General features: G+C 35.4%; 1 protein-coding gene and 1 non-coding gene across 2 annotated transcripts; both read right to left on the reverse strand.

Annotated features, from left to right (window-relative positions):
- Nucleotides 1-8,311: 8,311 nt before the first annotated feature.
- Nucleotides 8,312-10,186, reverse strand: LOC103416814 (transcription factor MYB36-like). Its single transcript, XM_008355036.4, has 3 exons — nt 9,846-10,186; nt 9,572-9,701; nt 8,312-9,342 (listed from the first exon to the last, which is right to left on the reverse strand). The coding sequence occupies exons 1-3, from the start codon at nt 9,979-9,981 to the stop codon at nt 8,448-8,450; spliced, it is 1,161 nt and encodes a 386-aa protein (XP_008353258.1). The 5' UTR covers nt 9,982-10,186; the 3' UTR covers nt 8,312-8,447.
- A 5,979-nt stretch (nt 10,187-16,165) lies between these two features.
- On the reverse strand, nt 16,166-16,237 carry TRNAP-AGG (transfer RNA proline (anticodon AGG)). Its single transcript has one exon. It is a non-coding gene; the product is annotated as a tRNA-Pro (tRNA).
- Nucleotides 16,238-16,789: the final 552 nt, after the last annotated feature.

The raw sequence follows: 16,789 nt of genomic DNA on the forward strand, positions 1-16,789 counted from the left end.
CTTTTTGATCAATGTATTGCAGAAAGCAAGTGTGGGGGAAGTGATTCTTGTGTGTGTGTGTGTGTGCCAAAATCCTTAATAAGGCACGGGTAGAAAAAAAAAGAATTGAAAAAAAAAGTACGAAAAAGAGCTCTAAAGTGTTGTTTGTTAAAGAAAGGGTTCAAAACGTTGAATTCGGCCCTAAGTGTTGCATAAATCTTCCCTTTGTAATTAAAAGTTGATTTTGCATTCTAAAGTGATTTCCAAGTGTCTATTTCATTGCTTTGCTTGCTATTGCTTTAAGAACGTTTGTTATCCCTATCCTTTCTTTGTTAGCCATTACCCCCAAGCCCTGTTACAACCCTTACCTTCAATCTTGAGTGTTGTGTGTTTCAATTTGTGGAGTTCGAAATTGGTATGAGCATATGGTGTCACTGGTTCTCGCATCTAAGTAGTAGCATTCCATTCATGAGATCATATCTAAACATGCTTAATAACTCCAGAAAATTGCTTTCTTTGTTATAACATATGTGAGTCTTAATCTTTCGTGTTTACATCAATCTTCTCACATATACTAGTGTAGGGTGTGTAGTCAGAAAATGTGTGTGAAAATAGAGAGTATCTTGTAAGGAATTGAGCAAATTCTCTAAGGCATGTTACTACATTCAAAACATCGTTTTAATTGGTTAATTGTGAACTAGTAAGTGGTGATTGTGATTAAATATGTGCACAAGTGTAAGGATGACCAAAATCTATGGGAATGATGATTTTTAACACGTCATGTTTCATTAAAAATCCCTGAGGCAATTGTTGGAAGGTCTAGGTTGCGTTTTGTTTTGTTTTGTTTGGTTTGTTTTGTTTTGCTCGAGGACTAGCAAAAGCTAAGTGTGGGGGAATTTGATAGGAGCATATTTATGCGACCTAGTTAGCTTGTTTCTTGGCATTTATGTTGTTAGTTCGTAGTTATTTTAGTATTTTAAGCTATTTTCGTGTGTTTGTAGGTCCAAAGGGTTAATGTGGCAAAGAAGTGCATTTTGGAGCATTTTTGGGCATGGAATGGATAGCATATGCTTAGAGCAAAAGGAATGGACGAAATTTGAAGTTTGTGCATCATCCTCTCCCTATAAATAACCATTTTAGCACACTCATTTCACCCAACACATCCACTCATTACAACCATCCAACACATTCACCTACCACTACATCCACTCATTTCACCCAACACATCCATTCACCTACCACTACATCCACTCAATTCACCCAACACATCCACTCATTTCAACCACCCAACACATTCACCTACCACTACATCCACTCATTACCACCACCCACTACATCCTCTCCCTAGCCTATAAATATATCCATCCAAAGACACATTTGGGGGGACAGTTTAGGGAGAAGGGAGGAAGACACATTCTACCGCAAGGCATAGTCTTTTCTTCTTAACCATTCTACACATTCCCACAACAAAAACATAATTTCATGCACCTTCATTTCCATTTCCTTGCTGTGACCTCCATCCAACCTAAACACATTCAGCCATTCCCTTCCATATATCCATATGCATCCATAAACCACACCTTGTGCCGCAACAAAGAGAAGAAGGAAGACCCTTGGATGTGCTTGCCATTCAAGTTGGATTGTTGGAGCGTTTTTAGGTGTTTTCATTCTTTTGTTTTCAATGTCTAAATTTTTTTATCTTTGCTTTGTAAGTATGAGGAACTAAACCCCCCTTAGCTAGGGGGGAATTCAAAGCCATGAACATACTTGCAATATGAATTGATTACCTTCAGTTGTGAATTCAATTTGTTTAACTGCTTGATTGATAACTTATTCGTGTATGTTTATTAAGAGTGCACACTTAGTTTGCATGCATGAATATGATGCTAGAGTATAAGGGAGTTTCACCTAATAGTTACAAACTTATATTCACAAGTAGTGGAGATCGCTTATAAACGATCACGTTAAATGAATTCTTGGCAGGAGTTTCATGCTCATCATAGTAACGAATGCCTCGTCAATACTTATAGTTTTCATAATGCTTAATGATCTTTGATTGTATCTTTATTGTGCTGTTCACGAAAAGGACTTTTGAAGAATGCTTGAATTGTTGTATGCGTTTTCCCATCCAATTCAATAACTTAAGGAGAACTTGAAGGTTAATTTAAGCGGACTTAATTAACCTGGGGTGTTGAGTTTCATGATTTATCGAAAGAATAACTGAAAATTGGTTTATGTGCAAGTGTGTCATGTGTGGAGAAGAACCCTCTAGCTAGCCCATCATCCATAGTTTACCCAAATTCGTCCAAAATCTGTTTTAGTTTACAATCTGTTTGTTTTGTTTTCAAATTCGTCAAAATCAAATCCCCCTTTACTTTAAAGTGTTTTATTAGTCAAAATATGTTTTGATTTGTGTTTTTAAGTGTCTTGAGTCAAGTTAGAACCTAATTTCATCCAAACTCATCCCTAGAGTCAGTTTAGAGTCTAATTCATTGTTTTAAGCTGTTTTGAGTCTTTTTAGTTTGTATTGCATCTTTTGAGTCTAGTTTGGTGTTTTAAACTTAATTCTACATTTTAAGTCAGTTTCAGGTGTTTTAGCAATCCCTCCTAATCCCCCGTCTAGAACAATCCCTACTTACATTCTTTACTACAATTGACAACAAGAGGATTTAATTTGTGTGTTAAGTTAATTTTCGCATCAGGATGCAAATGTGTTTATACTGTGAAGTATAAAGCTGATAGGATGGTGGATCGCTTCAAGGAAAAACCAGTAGCAAAAAGGTACACTAAAAATATGAAATCGACTATACAGATACATTTGCACATGTGGCCAAGATTAACATAGTTCGAGTTTTGTTGTCCTTAGTTGCAAATCTCAATTAGCCCTTACAGTAGTTCGATGTAAAGAATGCTTTCTTGCATGGAGATTTGATAGAAGAAATTTATATGGATCTTCTACCAGGATTTAATACTCCAGATAAATACAAAAGAAAGGTCTGTAGGTTGAAGAAATCCTTGTATGGTTTGAAGTAGTCCCCCGAGCATGGTTTGGAAGATTCACAAAATTTATGAAAGCATTTGGTTATAGACAAGGTAACTCTGATCATACTTTGTTCTTGTAAAGATGAAATGGGAAGCTTACTGCACTTATTGTGTATGTAGATGATATAGTGGTAACAGGAAATGATCCAGAAGAATGTGCGGCCTTACAAAGATACTTGTCTACTAAATTTGAGATGAAAGACCTTGGATCCCTAGAATATTTTTTAGGGATTGAGGTATCGAGAAGCAATTCGGAAATTTTCTTGTCTTAGAGAAATTACATAATTGATTTGTTACACGAAACCGGCATGTCAGCTTGTTAGCCAGTATCTATACCATTAGAGGAATGATTAAAGCTTTTTGTTTATCCGAATCAAGTACCAGTTGACAAAGGGAGATACCAGAGATTAGTAGGCCGTTTAATGTACTTAGCACACATAAGACCGAACCTTGCTTATGCCTTGAGTGCAGTGAGTCAATACATGCATGATCCCGAAGAACAACAAATGAATACAGTCATGAGGATTTTGCGATATTTGAAGGGAAGTCCAGGAAAAGGGATTTTGTTTAAAAGAAATCACCATCTTGGAGTTGAAGGTTATACTAATGCAGATTGGGGAAGTTCGGTTGATGATAGGCGCTCAACATCAGGTTACTTTACATTTGTTGGGGGCAACTTGGTTACATGGAGGAGTAAAAAGCAAAATGTGGTTACCCGTTCCAGTGCAGAAGCTGAATACAGAGAAATGGCCCTTGGAATTTGTGAAACATTGTGGCTTAAACTTCTATTGCAAGATTTAGGGATTAAAAATGATTAGCCTATGAAATTATTTTGTGATAATAAAGCCGCCCGTGACATTGCACATAATCCGGTACAACATGATAGAACGAAGCATGTTGAAGTTGATAGATTCTTTATCAAGGAAAAATTGGAAGGAAAAATAATTGAAGTACCATAAATTAGAACGAATGATCAGTTGGCAGATATTCTCATGAAAGCTATTTCAAGTCATAAGTTTTCAAGTTTCTTAGACAAGTTGGGCATGAGTGACATATATGCACAAACTAAGATATCATCAACATAAACCAAAACAATAACCATCACAAGGGCTTTAAGGACAAAAATATAAGCATCTGAGGTGGAGTGTTGAAAATCAAGAGATTGTAATGTGGTGAATAGCTTGTCAAACCAAGCTTGAGGAGCTTGTTTAAGACCATAGAGTGACCTATTGAGCTTACAAAAATGATTTGGAAACTATGGATCACAGAAACCTGGAGGTTGAGTCATAAAGACATCTTCTTTGAGATCACCATGGAGGAATGCAATTACTAATATCAAGCTGATTAAAAAACCAATCATTTTGCATAGCAAGGGACAAGAGGATTATAATAGTGACAAGTTTAGCCATAGGGCTAAAGCTCTCTTTGTAATCCAAACCCTTTTGTTGATGAAAGCCATTGGTAAGCTGGGCTTTATAACGATCAATACTACCATATGAATGTGTTTTGATCCTGAAACCCCACTCATAACCTACCAAAAGTAGAAGGCACCAAAGACCAAGTACTTACGGACTGTAATGCATTGAATTCCTCTTGCATAGCATGTCTCCAGTGTTCAAACTTGGATGCTTGAAGATAAGTAATTAGGACATGAGCAATTGAAGAGGGTAAGGCATGCTTGGTTGCTGTGTAAATCTTTGGCTTAAAGACATTGACCTTAGATCGAGTGATCATGGGATGTATATTGGTGACATTTGGAGAAACTGTGGCATTGGAGGAAGCTACACTAAATGATGAAACAGGACCTTCATGTAAGGAACATGCAGCTTGAAGATGAAGACTTGTAGTAGAAGTAGACAATGAAAGACATGGGTTAATAGATGGAGCACAGTGAGGAATGGAAAATTCAAGACTAAAAGGAGAAAATGTAGATGTGGTTGAGGAAAGAGATGTTGCAGCTTAAATCTTGTGAAATGGAAATTCTGATTCATTAAAAATGACAAGTCTGGAAATATAAATGCGCTGAGTAAGGGGATCCAAGATTTGATACCCTTTGTGTTGAACACTATACCCCAAGAAAACACAATGTTTACTCTTTTACTGTCCAATGTAAAAGAGATGTAGGGTTTGAGCCATAGAAAGCAGCTACAACCAAACATTCTCAATCTTGAATAATCTAGAAGAATATGAAACAGAAGTTCCCATGGAGACTGAGAAATACCAGATATAGGACGTCTATTAATCAAATAGACAACAATGAAGAATGCCTCAACTCAAAACTAATGAGGTACCTGAGATTGAACTAACAAAGTCCTTGCAGTTGCAACTAAATGTTTGTGTTTACATTCAACATAACCATTTTGTTCAAGGGTATGGGGACAACTGAATTATTGAAGAATACCATGAGACTTAAGATAAGATTGAAACTGATTTCTAGTAAATTCACCCCCTGAGTCTGATCGAACAGCTTTGATTTTATTGCCAAGAATGTTTTCTACATAGCATTGAAAATGTACAAAAGTGGAGTACACATCTGCCTTAGACTTCAAGGGAAAAAACCAACAGTACCTACTGAAATCATCAACAATAAGTAGGTAGTACTTATAACCACTCATAGACAACACAGATGAGGGTCCCCACAAATCACAATGCAACAAATCTAAACATGTTGATGAAATAGAACTAGTACTACCAAATGGAAGTTTATGATTCTTAGCTAAGGCACAATCTGTGCAAAAGAAGTCCACTGCAGATTTTCCTTGAAATGGTAGTTAAGTAGTAGAGAGTACCCTTCTGAAAATGGCAGAAGAATGATGGTTGAGCCTGCTATGCCACACCTTTGCAGAGGCTTTATTACTTACTAATGTAGTAAGAGAAGAGACTAAAGATTAACAAGAGGTAGAGGAGCTTTGAATAGGAAAGAAACCATCCTTAACTGGTTCCATCAAAAGCATCCTCCCTGTAGTACGATTATGGACATAAGATCCATCAATATCAAGAGTCAATGAACATTTGCTATCTTTAATAAACTGATACGCAGAAAGAATATTGTGTTGCATTTGAGGCACATGTAAGACATTGTGCAATTTAAAAGGAGAATGTGGAGTATGCAGCAAAGAGATACCAATATGATCAATGGACATACCTTTACCATCTTCGATATACACTTTATCTTCTCCATAATAGGGACTGGGAGATTGAATGTTGGAGATATCATTCGTAATGCGTAATGTGAGAGGTGGCACCATAGTCGATTAACGAGGATGAAGTATAGGGCTTTACAGAATGATGAGCACACATTGCAGGTAGCTTTGCAGAGGGTACTTTACCAATAATCTCAGGATTCATACGATCATAACAATCGATAGCCTCATGACTAGTGAAACCACAGATTTGACATTGTACACGATAACAAGAGGGATTGAAAGGACGAGAACCATAAGAATTACCACAGTGATTGGAGTGATTACCTTTGGAATTCTAATTGGAGCCACGATTGCCCTGATTAGGGTAGGTATGACTGCGATTGTTGTAGTTGTTGCCTCGATTACCACGATTGTGCTTCAAAAAGGATTGTGATTGATGATACTGAGCAGCAAATAATTGTGGTGTAGGAAGAAGAGGAACCTAAAAAGCTTGAGAATGCACCGAAAAAGCTTGAAATGGTTATGTGGCAGTGGAGGAGGCAAGTTTCTTTAGCCGAGACATGGACAATTCTTTGGTGAGAAGCAAGCCATGCAAATCATCAAGTGTTGTATTAGATAGGCGAAGCATAATGGAGTCAATAAAAGACTCATAGTCATCAGGCAAGCCAACAAGCATAGCGGCAATCAAATCATGATCGGTGACCGGAGCTCTAACTGCAATCAAGGAATCAGAAATTTCTTTGATTTGTTGCAGATATTCAGAGATGGATAAAGAGCCTTTCTGAATAGATTGAGGACAAGATCTCAATTGATGAATGTGTGCATAAAAAACACCCCCAAATCGCTGCTTTAACTTGATCCACATCTCCTAAGATGATGAAACCCCAACCGTAAACGAAATAACTTCCTCAGAAAGCGTCAAATTTAACCAAATAAGAAGATCCTGATCTTTCTCATACCAAAGTTCAAAAGCAGGTTGAACGATCTGGAAGTAGAGGAGAAGGACACAGTTCTATGCCATCAATAACGCCAAGGAATTTGTAGTGATGGACAATCAGAGTGAACAACGGACGCCATGGGAGATAATTGGAGCGTTTCAGCTTGATCGGCACCATACTGCCAATATTCTAAATCGTAAAAGAAGTGTACGAATTTGAGAAGTTAAAGTTTGAGGAAGATGAAATTGGGGATGGATTCGGCACTGACTAATGAAAGGAATCCGACGGAGAGGCCATTGATGCAGCTTTACAAGAACACAAATCGAGAAGCAAAGAGAAAATGCCAGCAAGAATCAGAGAATGTGAACGGAAAATGGACGGATCGAAGTCGCTGGGAGGCAAAGGGCAATTGATACCATATGGAAGCTTACAGAGAAAGCTTAGAGAGGAAGAAAACACTTTGACTGAAAATACATGTATTTCTCATTAAACAATAATTAGTTATACACTTGGTATTTATAGTGTTAACATAACTAACACTTTACACATGTACCCTTAGTAATACTAACAATTACATTTGAGAATAACAACTATATAGAGAAGAAAATAACAGTACAACTATATTTGATTGCTCTTTATGTTGGCCCATCCCATGGGCTCTCTCATGTCTTTCATGTTGTGCAAGTTTGGCTTTTGCCTAGTTAATGAAAAAAAGTAAAATTACATTTTACCCCCTCAAGTTTGGGGTCAGTTGCAATCTCATACAACATCTTTAAAACGTTTCAATCTCATACAACATCTTTAAAACATTTAAATCTCGTACATTAATTATTAATGCATCCGTTAGTCGTTTTCCCATAATAATTAATGTATGAAATTGAAATGTTTTAAAGATGTTGTTTGAGATTGCAATTGACCCCAAACTTGAGGGGGGTAAAACATAATTAACCCTATTTTCTATTATGTCCAAGGCATTCCTTGGAGACCCAATTCGAACGTGAACTTCAAACTTCACGACAACAAAATTGAGTAAGCAAGACAATAAGAACATTTAACATTATTCTTCACACAAATTTACAAAACATGCAGGCTATGATCGATATCAACTAATTAATTCTTGTCTTTGCCGTTATCATCTTTTGACCCCCCCTGAAAAATTACCATACCCAATTCCCTATTCAATAAAACTGTTTGAACACATCTATAAACCAGATTATAGACCACATCAATAGTAGTATAACCCACTTGTATTTTTGGTGGTTTGATCTCCTATTAATGATGCAGTCCACAATATGTTCGATAAATGTGGTTTATATAGATTATTCCTCTCTATTATCCGTAACTACATGTTGTAACCTAATTCATAGTCTTGAAACATTCCTTGGGAGTGAAGAACAGAAGTAGAATCCCAGGAGTTTGAAGAGGCAGATTTTGCGTCAAACTCGTTAGCCCACCACTCCAAGCTGTCCTTGGAGACATTGATGTCTTTGAAACAATCAAATTCAGCTATTTGACCATCTTCCTGTTGTGCTGCGAGACCAAAACATTTATTATTAACAACATCACCAAATTCACCTTGGAAGCTCGAATTAACCTGGTGACGATGATCATGAGTTCCGACACTGTTTAACTGCTCTACACCATCGGCTTTTGCCGCCACAATAGTTGAGTCCACTTGATTACTTGTGGAGATGAAAGCACGACAGGGGGCGTCTGAGTATGCCATGCCATTCAAAGGATTCTCCAGTTCATCCATATTTTTGTGATTGCATAATTTTGAAAATTCTTGTTGAATTAAGATAGAGGCAGAAGTGGGCTGCACTTGTTCATAGACATCATTGATATTACCCTTTTGCTTTTGAGCTGGTTGAAGAGGACTTGTGAGAGCACGGTGGTGCATCATAGGGTTATTATCATTCATGGAACGGAGGGTCTGTATCATCTTTTCTTGCAAAGGGTGCAACTTGGGCCACAGTGCAGGATTATTATGGAAAGAAAAAGGGTTCTGAAGGCTTTGAAGCTGCATATGGAGTTGAAGTCTTTCAAGGGCTGAACTGCTTAAGGCTTGTGTGTCGCCAGCGTCCTTGAGCTGGTGATCCTGACTCTGATCAGACGGAGATCGATTGATATTGGACTGTTTGCGCCTTCCAAGTAACTTTTTCTTCAATCGGGTGTTCCAGTAGTTCTTTATATCATTATCAGTTCTTCCAGGCAATTGGGCAGCAATTATAGACCACCTAAAAGTAAAGGATCGAATATCAACATGCTAGACTCCAACAAGAAACTAAGAAAACCCTAGGATGTTAGATTAATGATCCGTATTATTAAATTATTTGATGCGTTGTGCCCTTACTATCTTGGAGCTTGGAGTATAATCAATTATTTGTATTGGGAAAGTATCATGAACAAGGAAAAAGAGACACAACATGTTGAGGTTAAATTTTTTTTGGGGAAATTAAATTATACCTGCTGCCAATACTTATATAGAGGCTGCAGATGGTCTTGTCTTCTTCTTCTGAGAATCCACCATGCTTGATGTTGGGCCTCAAGTAGTTGAGCCATCTCAGCCTGCAACTTTTTCCACATCTTTTGAGCCCTGCAAAAGGTCAAATCAAATGGAGCTTTGAAATAGGTGTGCAACTTTTTAAAACAAAAATCAAAATAGCTCTAAGAACAAATTATCATACAGATGCGTATATATTAGAGTGTGTCAACAATTGCATCAGTTTTGTGTACGTACCAATTTTCTGAGGAAGAGCAATCCAATTGCCACCAGTACCATGCTCTTCAATATAGGCCTTAAGTCTTGCATCCTCTTCAGGTGACCATGGTCCCTTCTTGACGTTGGCCTTGTCACAGCATGGAGCTCGTCCCATCTCGATCGATCTTTTCTCTTTATTTCTTGTTTTCCTTTTTAGGATCTTCAAGGAGACTGAGTACCAAAAGAAGGCTGTCGACACTGTTAGGAAATAATTGGGAAGGAAGACAAAGATTTATAGTTAGGAAGAGTGGATGATGTGATGCTTATGAGGACAGAAAGGTCTTCTCATCCCTCTCCTCACTATTCAACCCCAATTGTTTTCTCTAGCTAGGGTTTGATCATGACCAAAAAAAGCTAGGGTCTGATCAAGGTCTCTCTCTCTCTCTCTTACTTTTTTTGGATTAGTTCAATCTTATATAATTAACAATGCACATGCAACTGGACAAAGTACGGCACAGATTTCTTCTTTTTCAATATTAAATCACATTGCTTTTTTTGTTGTAGTAGTTTATTATTTGAATATGCTTAGTACAGGGTAATGGTCAGAAGAAGCTTCCATCCCCTTAGTTTGTAATTACTATCCTTTGAAATGTTCCGTTCTTAAGCCACCCTAGCACCTACGCAGTCCATTTTCTATTTATTTGTTTTTTCTTTTCATTGCGTAAGAGCAATGTTAGGAAAAAAGATTCGGAACTGAATTTCAAGTGCCAGGATAAACATTTGGAACTGAATTTCAAGCTTAGCTATAATACAAACTGTGCCATAAACTTAAAAATCTGTTTAAATTTTATTTTCTAACCAATAACATATAGGGAATTTTAAACTTATAAAGCTTGTAACTCAAATGATTAATAGCCTTCTTAGCGTAGATATTATCTTTTTTTTTTTTTTTAAATAACATTTGTTCTTGCATGTCCTGTGAATGAATTTCTCTCCCCCCAATACCACTTGTATAAAAATGGGAAAAAAACAATTAAGCAAGGAAATTAAGGACACAATTTCGTTGTTAGCTATCATAATAAAACCCCATTAGAATTAGAACTAACTAATCCTAAGGCAAAGGGTCGAGAAACTCAACGTCATACGATACAATTCACTTCATGGCACGGCCAAAAAAAATTATTCCCCCCCCCCCTTGGTCCTACGCTAATGCCTCCTTTTGTATCTAATTTTGTGAGTAGTCACTTGAACTATGGCCATAGCGGTATTTTCTCCACCTGCTATTTACAAGATATCTCTGCTTCGACTCACATGGATGACAAGTTCAATATGTAATTATAATGACTAACTTATTGTATGACATAGTCCAAATTCCTCACCCCTTACGGTAGATCATCATTTACAAGGAAAAGAAAACTTCATATAAAATGCAAAAGGTAGAGTTCATCTTACTGCTTTATGTACTTCCTAAACTAGTTTCGTCCTGCCAGAATTAATTATCTGTCTTTCATGATCTATTTTTTTCTGAACTATATCCAATTTGTCGATATTCTTTTTGGGACAAATGCTTTCAATGAATTTGAGAATACTGTACTATTGTTTATGCATTACTGCTTCTATATGTCTGGTTCCCACTTGATTTGCTAACAAATTGAAGATGAAATAGCAGATGGAAGGTCCTAGAAAAAAACTACTATGCATATCGCTCAGCAACAATTTTAGGCGTTTGAAACTAGCTGGTTACCACTTAGTAATCATAACAAACTGATTGGATTTCAAAATCTTGACAAGAAAAATAAGAGTCGCATTTTCAGAGTGACAAAGAAGATGGCGGATCCATCTCGTTTGACTTGTAAGTGACAATTAAGTGTTTTCTTACAACAGGTGTTGGAAAGTCCATGCCCTTGGACTTAAAATATATATATATAAGATTAATTGTATCATAATAATTAAGCTAGCTAAAACAGATCTACAAGTTTGAAGTTATACTTGTGTCATCTCCACCAAAACCCTACACACATCTGCACAAGTACTAGCAAAAAAGCAGAACTACTTAACCCATCTATTTGAACTAAACAAGGGCTTAACTTAACTAATGTGTCCTACTTTTACAAATGGGAAATTACAAATAAGAGGAGAAAATTTCCTTATAGCATTGATCAAGTGAAACATTCTGCTTGTCTCTTTATTGTTTTCTTATTATTTTTCACTATATATGACGAAAAAAAGAACTCAAATAAAACCCTTAAGAGTTTGTTACCTAAAGAAAAGACGTAAGATACAAGTTGGATAGGGGCCATACGATTAGTATTATAATAAAAAATAAAAAGTTGTATAGGGATTTCAACCCTTTTAAAATATACCACGGATTGACCTTTGCTACATATGTTGATGAATTTTGTTAATCAAGGATGAGAAAGAGGGAGGTCGAGAACCCCAACCACGTAGAAATAACAAGAGGAAACTATCAAATTCAAAAAGCACTCCCTCAAAATATTAATTTCTTAATCACCAAATGGACTCGGATCTTTGAGAGAGAGAACAAGTTTCTACTTGTCTTTCTCTAGATTTTCGGATCTTTGCATTGACACTGCAATTTCATCCTCTAGCAAAAACGAAAGAATTAAAAATGAAGAAATAAAGGTCGCATTTCATCATCAAGAAGACCAAACCTTCGTTAAAACTATTGTAATCGAGCTGGTAAAGGTGGTCCTAATAACAGGATAAACATGGACTCGCACTGCTTATATTAATATGGTATTATTGGTTGGTGCTAGCTAGCTCATTTTATTTTTTTTTAAGTATGTTTTGAAATGAATTTGACTAGTTAGATTGGCCCTCCTGCTCGTAGGATTTGGTATTTAAGATTATATTCGAGTAGATAAAAAAAATAAAGATATTTTGAATGTAGAGGGTGAATGATTTTTCATTTGAAGGGATCAAGATGGGATTACTCATTAATATATAATCTTCTTCAAATGAAAAATAGTTTACATCTACTTTCAACATACCTTGAATTTTATAAGTTACTAGCCCTAATCCTTAACTCAACATACCTTGAATGATTTTTATCTCAATATTTCATTTTGAAAACTTCACATTTTTTGCCTTTTCACTGTATATATATTATAGATAGATACACTTCAATCTAATCCAAGTTACGAGCCCTAAAAGTATTGTCAATAATGATGTGTAAATGGAGAGCTGCCTACTCTTTTAGCACTCTTGTTCATACTCAGATGAGAGAAAAACCAACGTAATTAATCAAATACAACATCGAGCAGGAGTTGCTAACTTGTACATCTTGTTGAAGTGTGTGAAGCCTATTTTAGCTCCGTCCCATTCTTTATCTGTAGGTGCAAAAAGGAGAGAGCTTAAACCAGCCTAATCCCTAATTCAATTGGCTCTAACAGAGTAACAATTATGCATACAAAAGCTCATCCACACATATTAATTGACTTTTTGTTGGGTAATGAGATATTGTTATGGGGGTTTCTGTTACCATTGTTCTCGGTGTCCCACATATAATGTCCTCCATATATCGTGAAATATAAAGAAAGCCAAGCTTATCCCTAATTTTTCCAAAGTCAAATCATAATTCTTAATCCAAATAGATTACAAACAAAAACAATCTACTTGAAAATTTCAATTTATTCAGCAGTTTAAGCATTTGTTATACCCTATCTAGTTTCCCCACATGATATGCAACATTTCTCAGAAAATTATATTAACATGTAGAATTATAGTTCGTAAGTCCAAAAGTAATCTAAATATCAAAGATCTTCACTAGCTCCCTAATTCGTAATGTTTGTTGTAGTGGTTACAAAGTCCTATCAGATTCTTAATCATGTCCCTAAACCTATATAAATATTATTGTAAACCTTTATATATATTTTCAGAAATCTTGTTCTTTTATTTTCGTTATAATTATAATTAAGCAGCTTAATTAGCCAGCAAATGCAACCTTCATTTAGTTTTCTGATAAGGAGGAACAGAAGCATTTGCATACATGCATGAATGTTTTTTCTACAAAAAATTCTTATTTGTCTAGCATTATAATTACCTAACCTTAATTACTTATATATACACACACACATAAAAGCGATATTCTATGATAAATTCATCTAAATTACGGCGAACATACTACTCTAGTTAATTTGATTAAGTTTATGTTTACTAATGACTACTTATTAAACATCGGATACTTGTTTATAGGCCTACAGACACATGTACGTCACCTAGCTAGCATATAAGTTTCAGAAACTTTCACACAAAGTTCACAGCTTTTATATAATACAAATGATGTCACAAGGTTGACAAATTAGAATGCAAAGGTGGACTTGCATAACAATAACATAACATCAAATCAAATGTATTTCACTAATCCAACGACGAGAAATAAAAGACCATAGTTAACCTTGACAAATGCCTCTTAACTATAAACTATTGAAGCTGTTGTTATCTTTGAGTCCTCCGTGCACTTTATGTAAATAATGGACGCAGTTGCTGAGCTCATTAGGCTCAAGTCTCTCTGCCCCATCCTTCAAGTCATCAATATATGTCAAACCGTCCTTGGTTTTTTTTTTTTTTTTTTTTTTTCAAATTTGACAACAAAACCTAACGAGTTTTTCAATTAGTCTGTTTTCAGCACCCAACATATTTTTTCGATTATCCACCCTGAGTATTCTTACGCACCCTACTTGGTATCAAGGAGTTTTTGTGTCTTGTAGGCCAACATACGCACGTTAGTGTTAGGGTTCGACAATATTTGCTCTTTATTTTTTTACAAGTGATAGTGAAGTAGGAAAGAATCGAAGTAAAGGTCTCAAGTATAGGGTAAAATGCTCATGATACCATCTGAGGTACAATCTCCTTACCTATTTGTTCTTATATTTTGGCTATGAGAAATTTTATTTGAGCCCATGTAACCTCTTTGTACACCCAACTTACTTTTTAAACCCTTATTATTTTTAATTAAAGAATTAATATCTCTTTACACTCAAAATTATTACCTAAATTACCCTCCCAAACCCAATTAAAAATATAAATTTATCTTTACACCCATTTAGAAAATAAAATCCAAAATTAAATAATTTGGTGAAGTTTCTACTTGTTTATGAATCTTCCACATACCTAACACTTTTCAATTTCTTGTTTTCTTGATATTCATGTACCCGTGATTTTATTTGCATGTAGGAATAATATATTTTCATGAGCAGAAGAAGATGCTTTAAAAGTTGTGTATTCGAAGAAACTCGAAATAAAAATTATTTTGGGTCCTTTGTCTCCCCTCCCACCTTGAGCTCTTTGAAACAGAGCTTTTAGCCCTTTGTCTCCACTTAAGCTTTTAGCTAGGGACTGAGCTTTTTGAAATTTCTCTCTGAATTTTTCTATCAATTGCTTCACTGCATCTTATTTGATTTTTTCGTTCAGTTTCAAATTTCCAACTGGAGCTTTTTTACAACACTATGGCATCTCCTATGTGTGCATCTTATTTGATCTCTTTTGTATAATCTTCTAAGTAAAACAAAGGCCCCTCAATTTTCATGTGCTATCAACTTATTCATGAAAGGTTAATGATAGCATGGTAACTAATGCCTGCTTAGTATGGGAGGAAAAACTAGTATGACAACAAATTGTAATGCCAAAGAAACAATTTTTTTCTTTCTAATATACCAAACAAATTATTAATACTTCTACTTTCCATAGAAAGGGTTTAGTATCCAAGAAATTTGGTGTCTGCAACAAATTATTAATAGTTTCACTACGGTTGTTGCATACAAGATTTCATATCAAGTAAATTTGGTGTCTGCAACATCTTTTGTAACATCTGCATTATTTCCCATAGAAAGTTTAACAAACTATGTGCAACCTGGATTGATGAAAAAATATGAAACCCAAATACTCATCTTCTAAACTCTAAAAAGTTGAAATTAAACGATTTTTTTTTTAACAAATTGATTTATACCTTCGTTGGAGTATTCAAAACTTCAAAATCACCATCTATCGATAAAAATAAAAAATAAAAATAAATAAAAATAAAAAAATAAAATAAAAATAACTTGTTTTTCTCTATAAGAGCTATTAGGGTTTTAGCCAGATTGAACGTAGAATAAACAAGGAGTGATGGTGGGTTTAATTATAGGGTGTGGGTTTATTGATAAATTTAAGTTTTATTGTTAATTTTACATTGTATGTGATGGTAATTATACAATATGATAAAAAAGACCATTAACATTTAAAATTGAAGTTAGGTGTAAAAAGAAGTTATGTGGGTTCAAATAAAATTTCTCTTTGGCTATTTCCATAAATATTTTCCCGTCTTCCCTCGTATGCAAAAACAAGAAAAAGAAAAGATATGGGGATTCCGAGAATTGAACTTGGGACCTTTCGCTCCCTAAGCGAGCATCCTACCACTGGACTAAATCCCCTGAATTATCTGTATGTTGAATGAAAAGTTTAAAGGGATGATAGGATGTGGTCCTCCATTTTTGGCAATTAGCTATCACCTCTGCAGTAAGCTACAATCCAAAACGTATCAGCACAAACTAGAGGTAGCAATATTTCATTTCGTTACTGAGTTACTGTAATGCCATTATTGTCTGATTTGGACTTATGCCATTAACCGTTGAGATTTCAGCCTCATGGCTCTTGCTGTTGTACTGATTTCGTAACAAAGGTATAGAACAGATTACTAAACATGCATGCGCATGCATTTACATGAAGTCAACGGGCACGTGCGAACTTTGACTTGAAAACAGAAGGTCATTGGTGTGTGATTGATGGTGTCACAGAATTTGACCTCGTTGATTTTGTATATCAGAGAGAATAGAGAATAGAGAGTTGGTAATGGCAAGCCAATTTGATCCATAACTTGGACTTGATCATATATAGTAAATTTAATCTTTGGCCAAAAAAAAAAATATCAATGTTATTTCTTAAACACGAATATAATTATACTCATAAACCAAACTTGGGTGGGT

Source organism: Malus domestica, chromosome 16 (genome assembly GCF_042453785.1).
Source record: "Malus domestica chromosome 16, GDT2T_hap1".
NCBI classification, from domain to species: Eukaryota; Viridiplantae; Streptophyta; class Magnoliopsida; order Rosales; family Rosaceae; genus Malus; species Malus domestica.

Excerpts from the sequence above, each read along its gene's own strand:
- LOC103416814 (XM_008355036.4), bottom strand. The coding sequence starts at position 9,981 with ATGGGACGAGCTCCATGCTGTGACAAGGCCAACGTCAAGAAGGGACCA. Across the intron at positions 9,702-9,845 it reads TGCTCTTCCTCAGAAAATTG|GGCTCAAAAGATGTGGAAAA; the intron begins GTACGTACACAA and ends GACCTTTTGCAG. Across the intron at positions 9,343-9,571 it reads TATATAAGTATTGGCAGCAG|GTGGTCTATAATTGCTGCCC; the intron begins GTATAATTTAAT and ends CTTTACTTTTAG.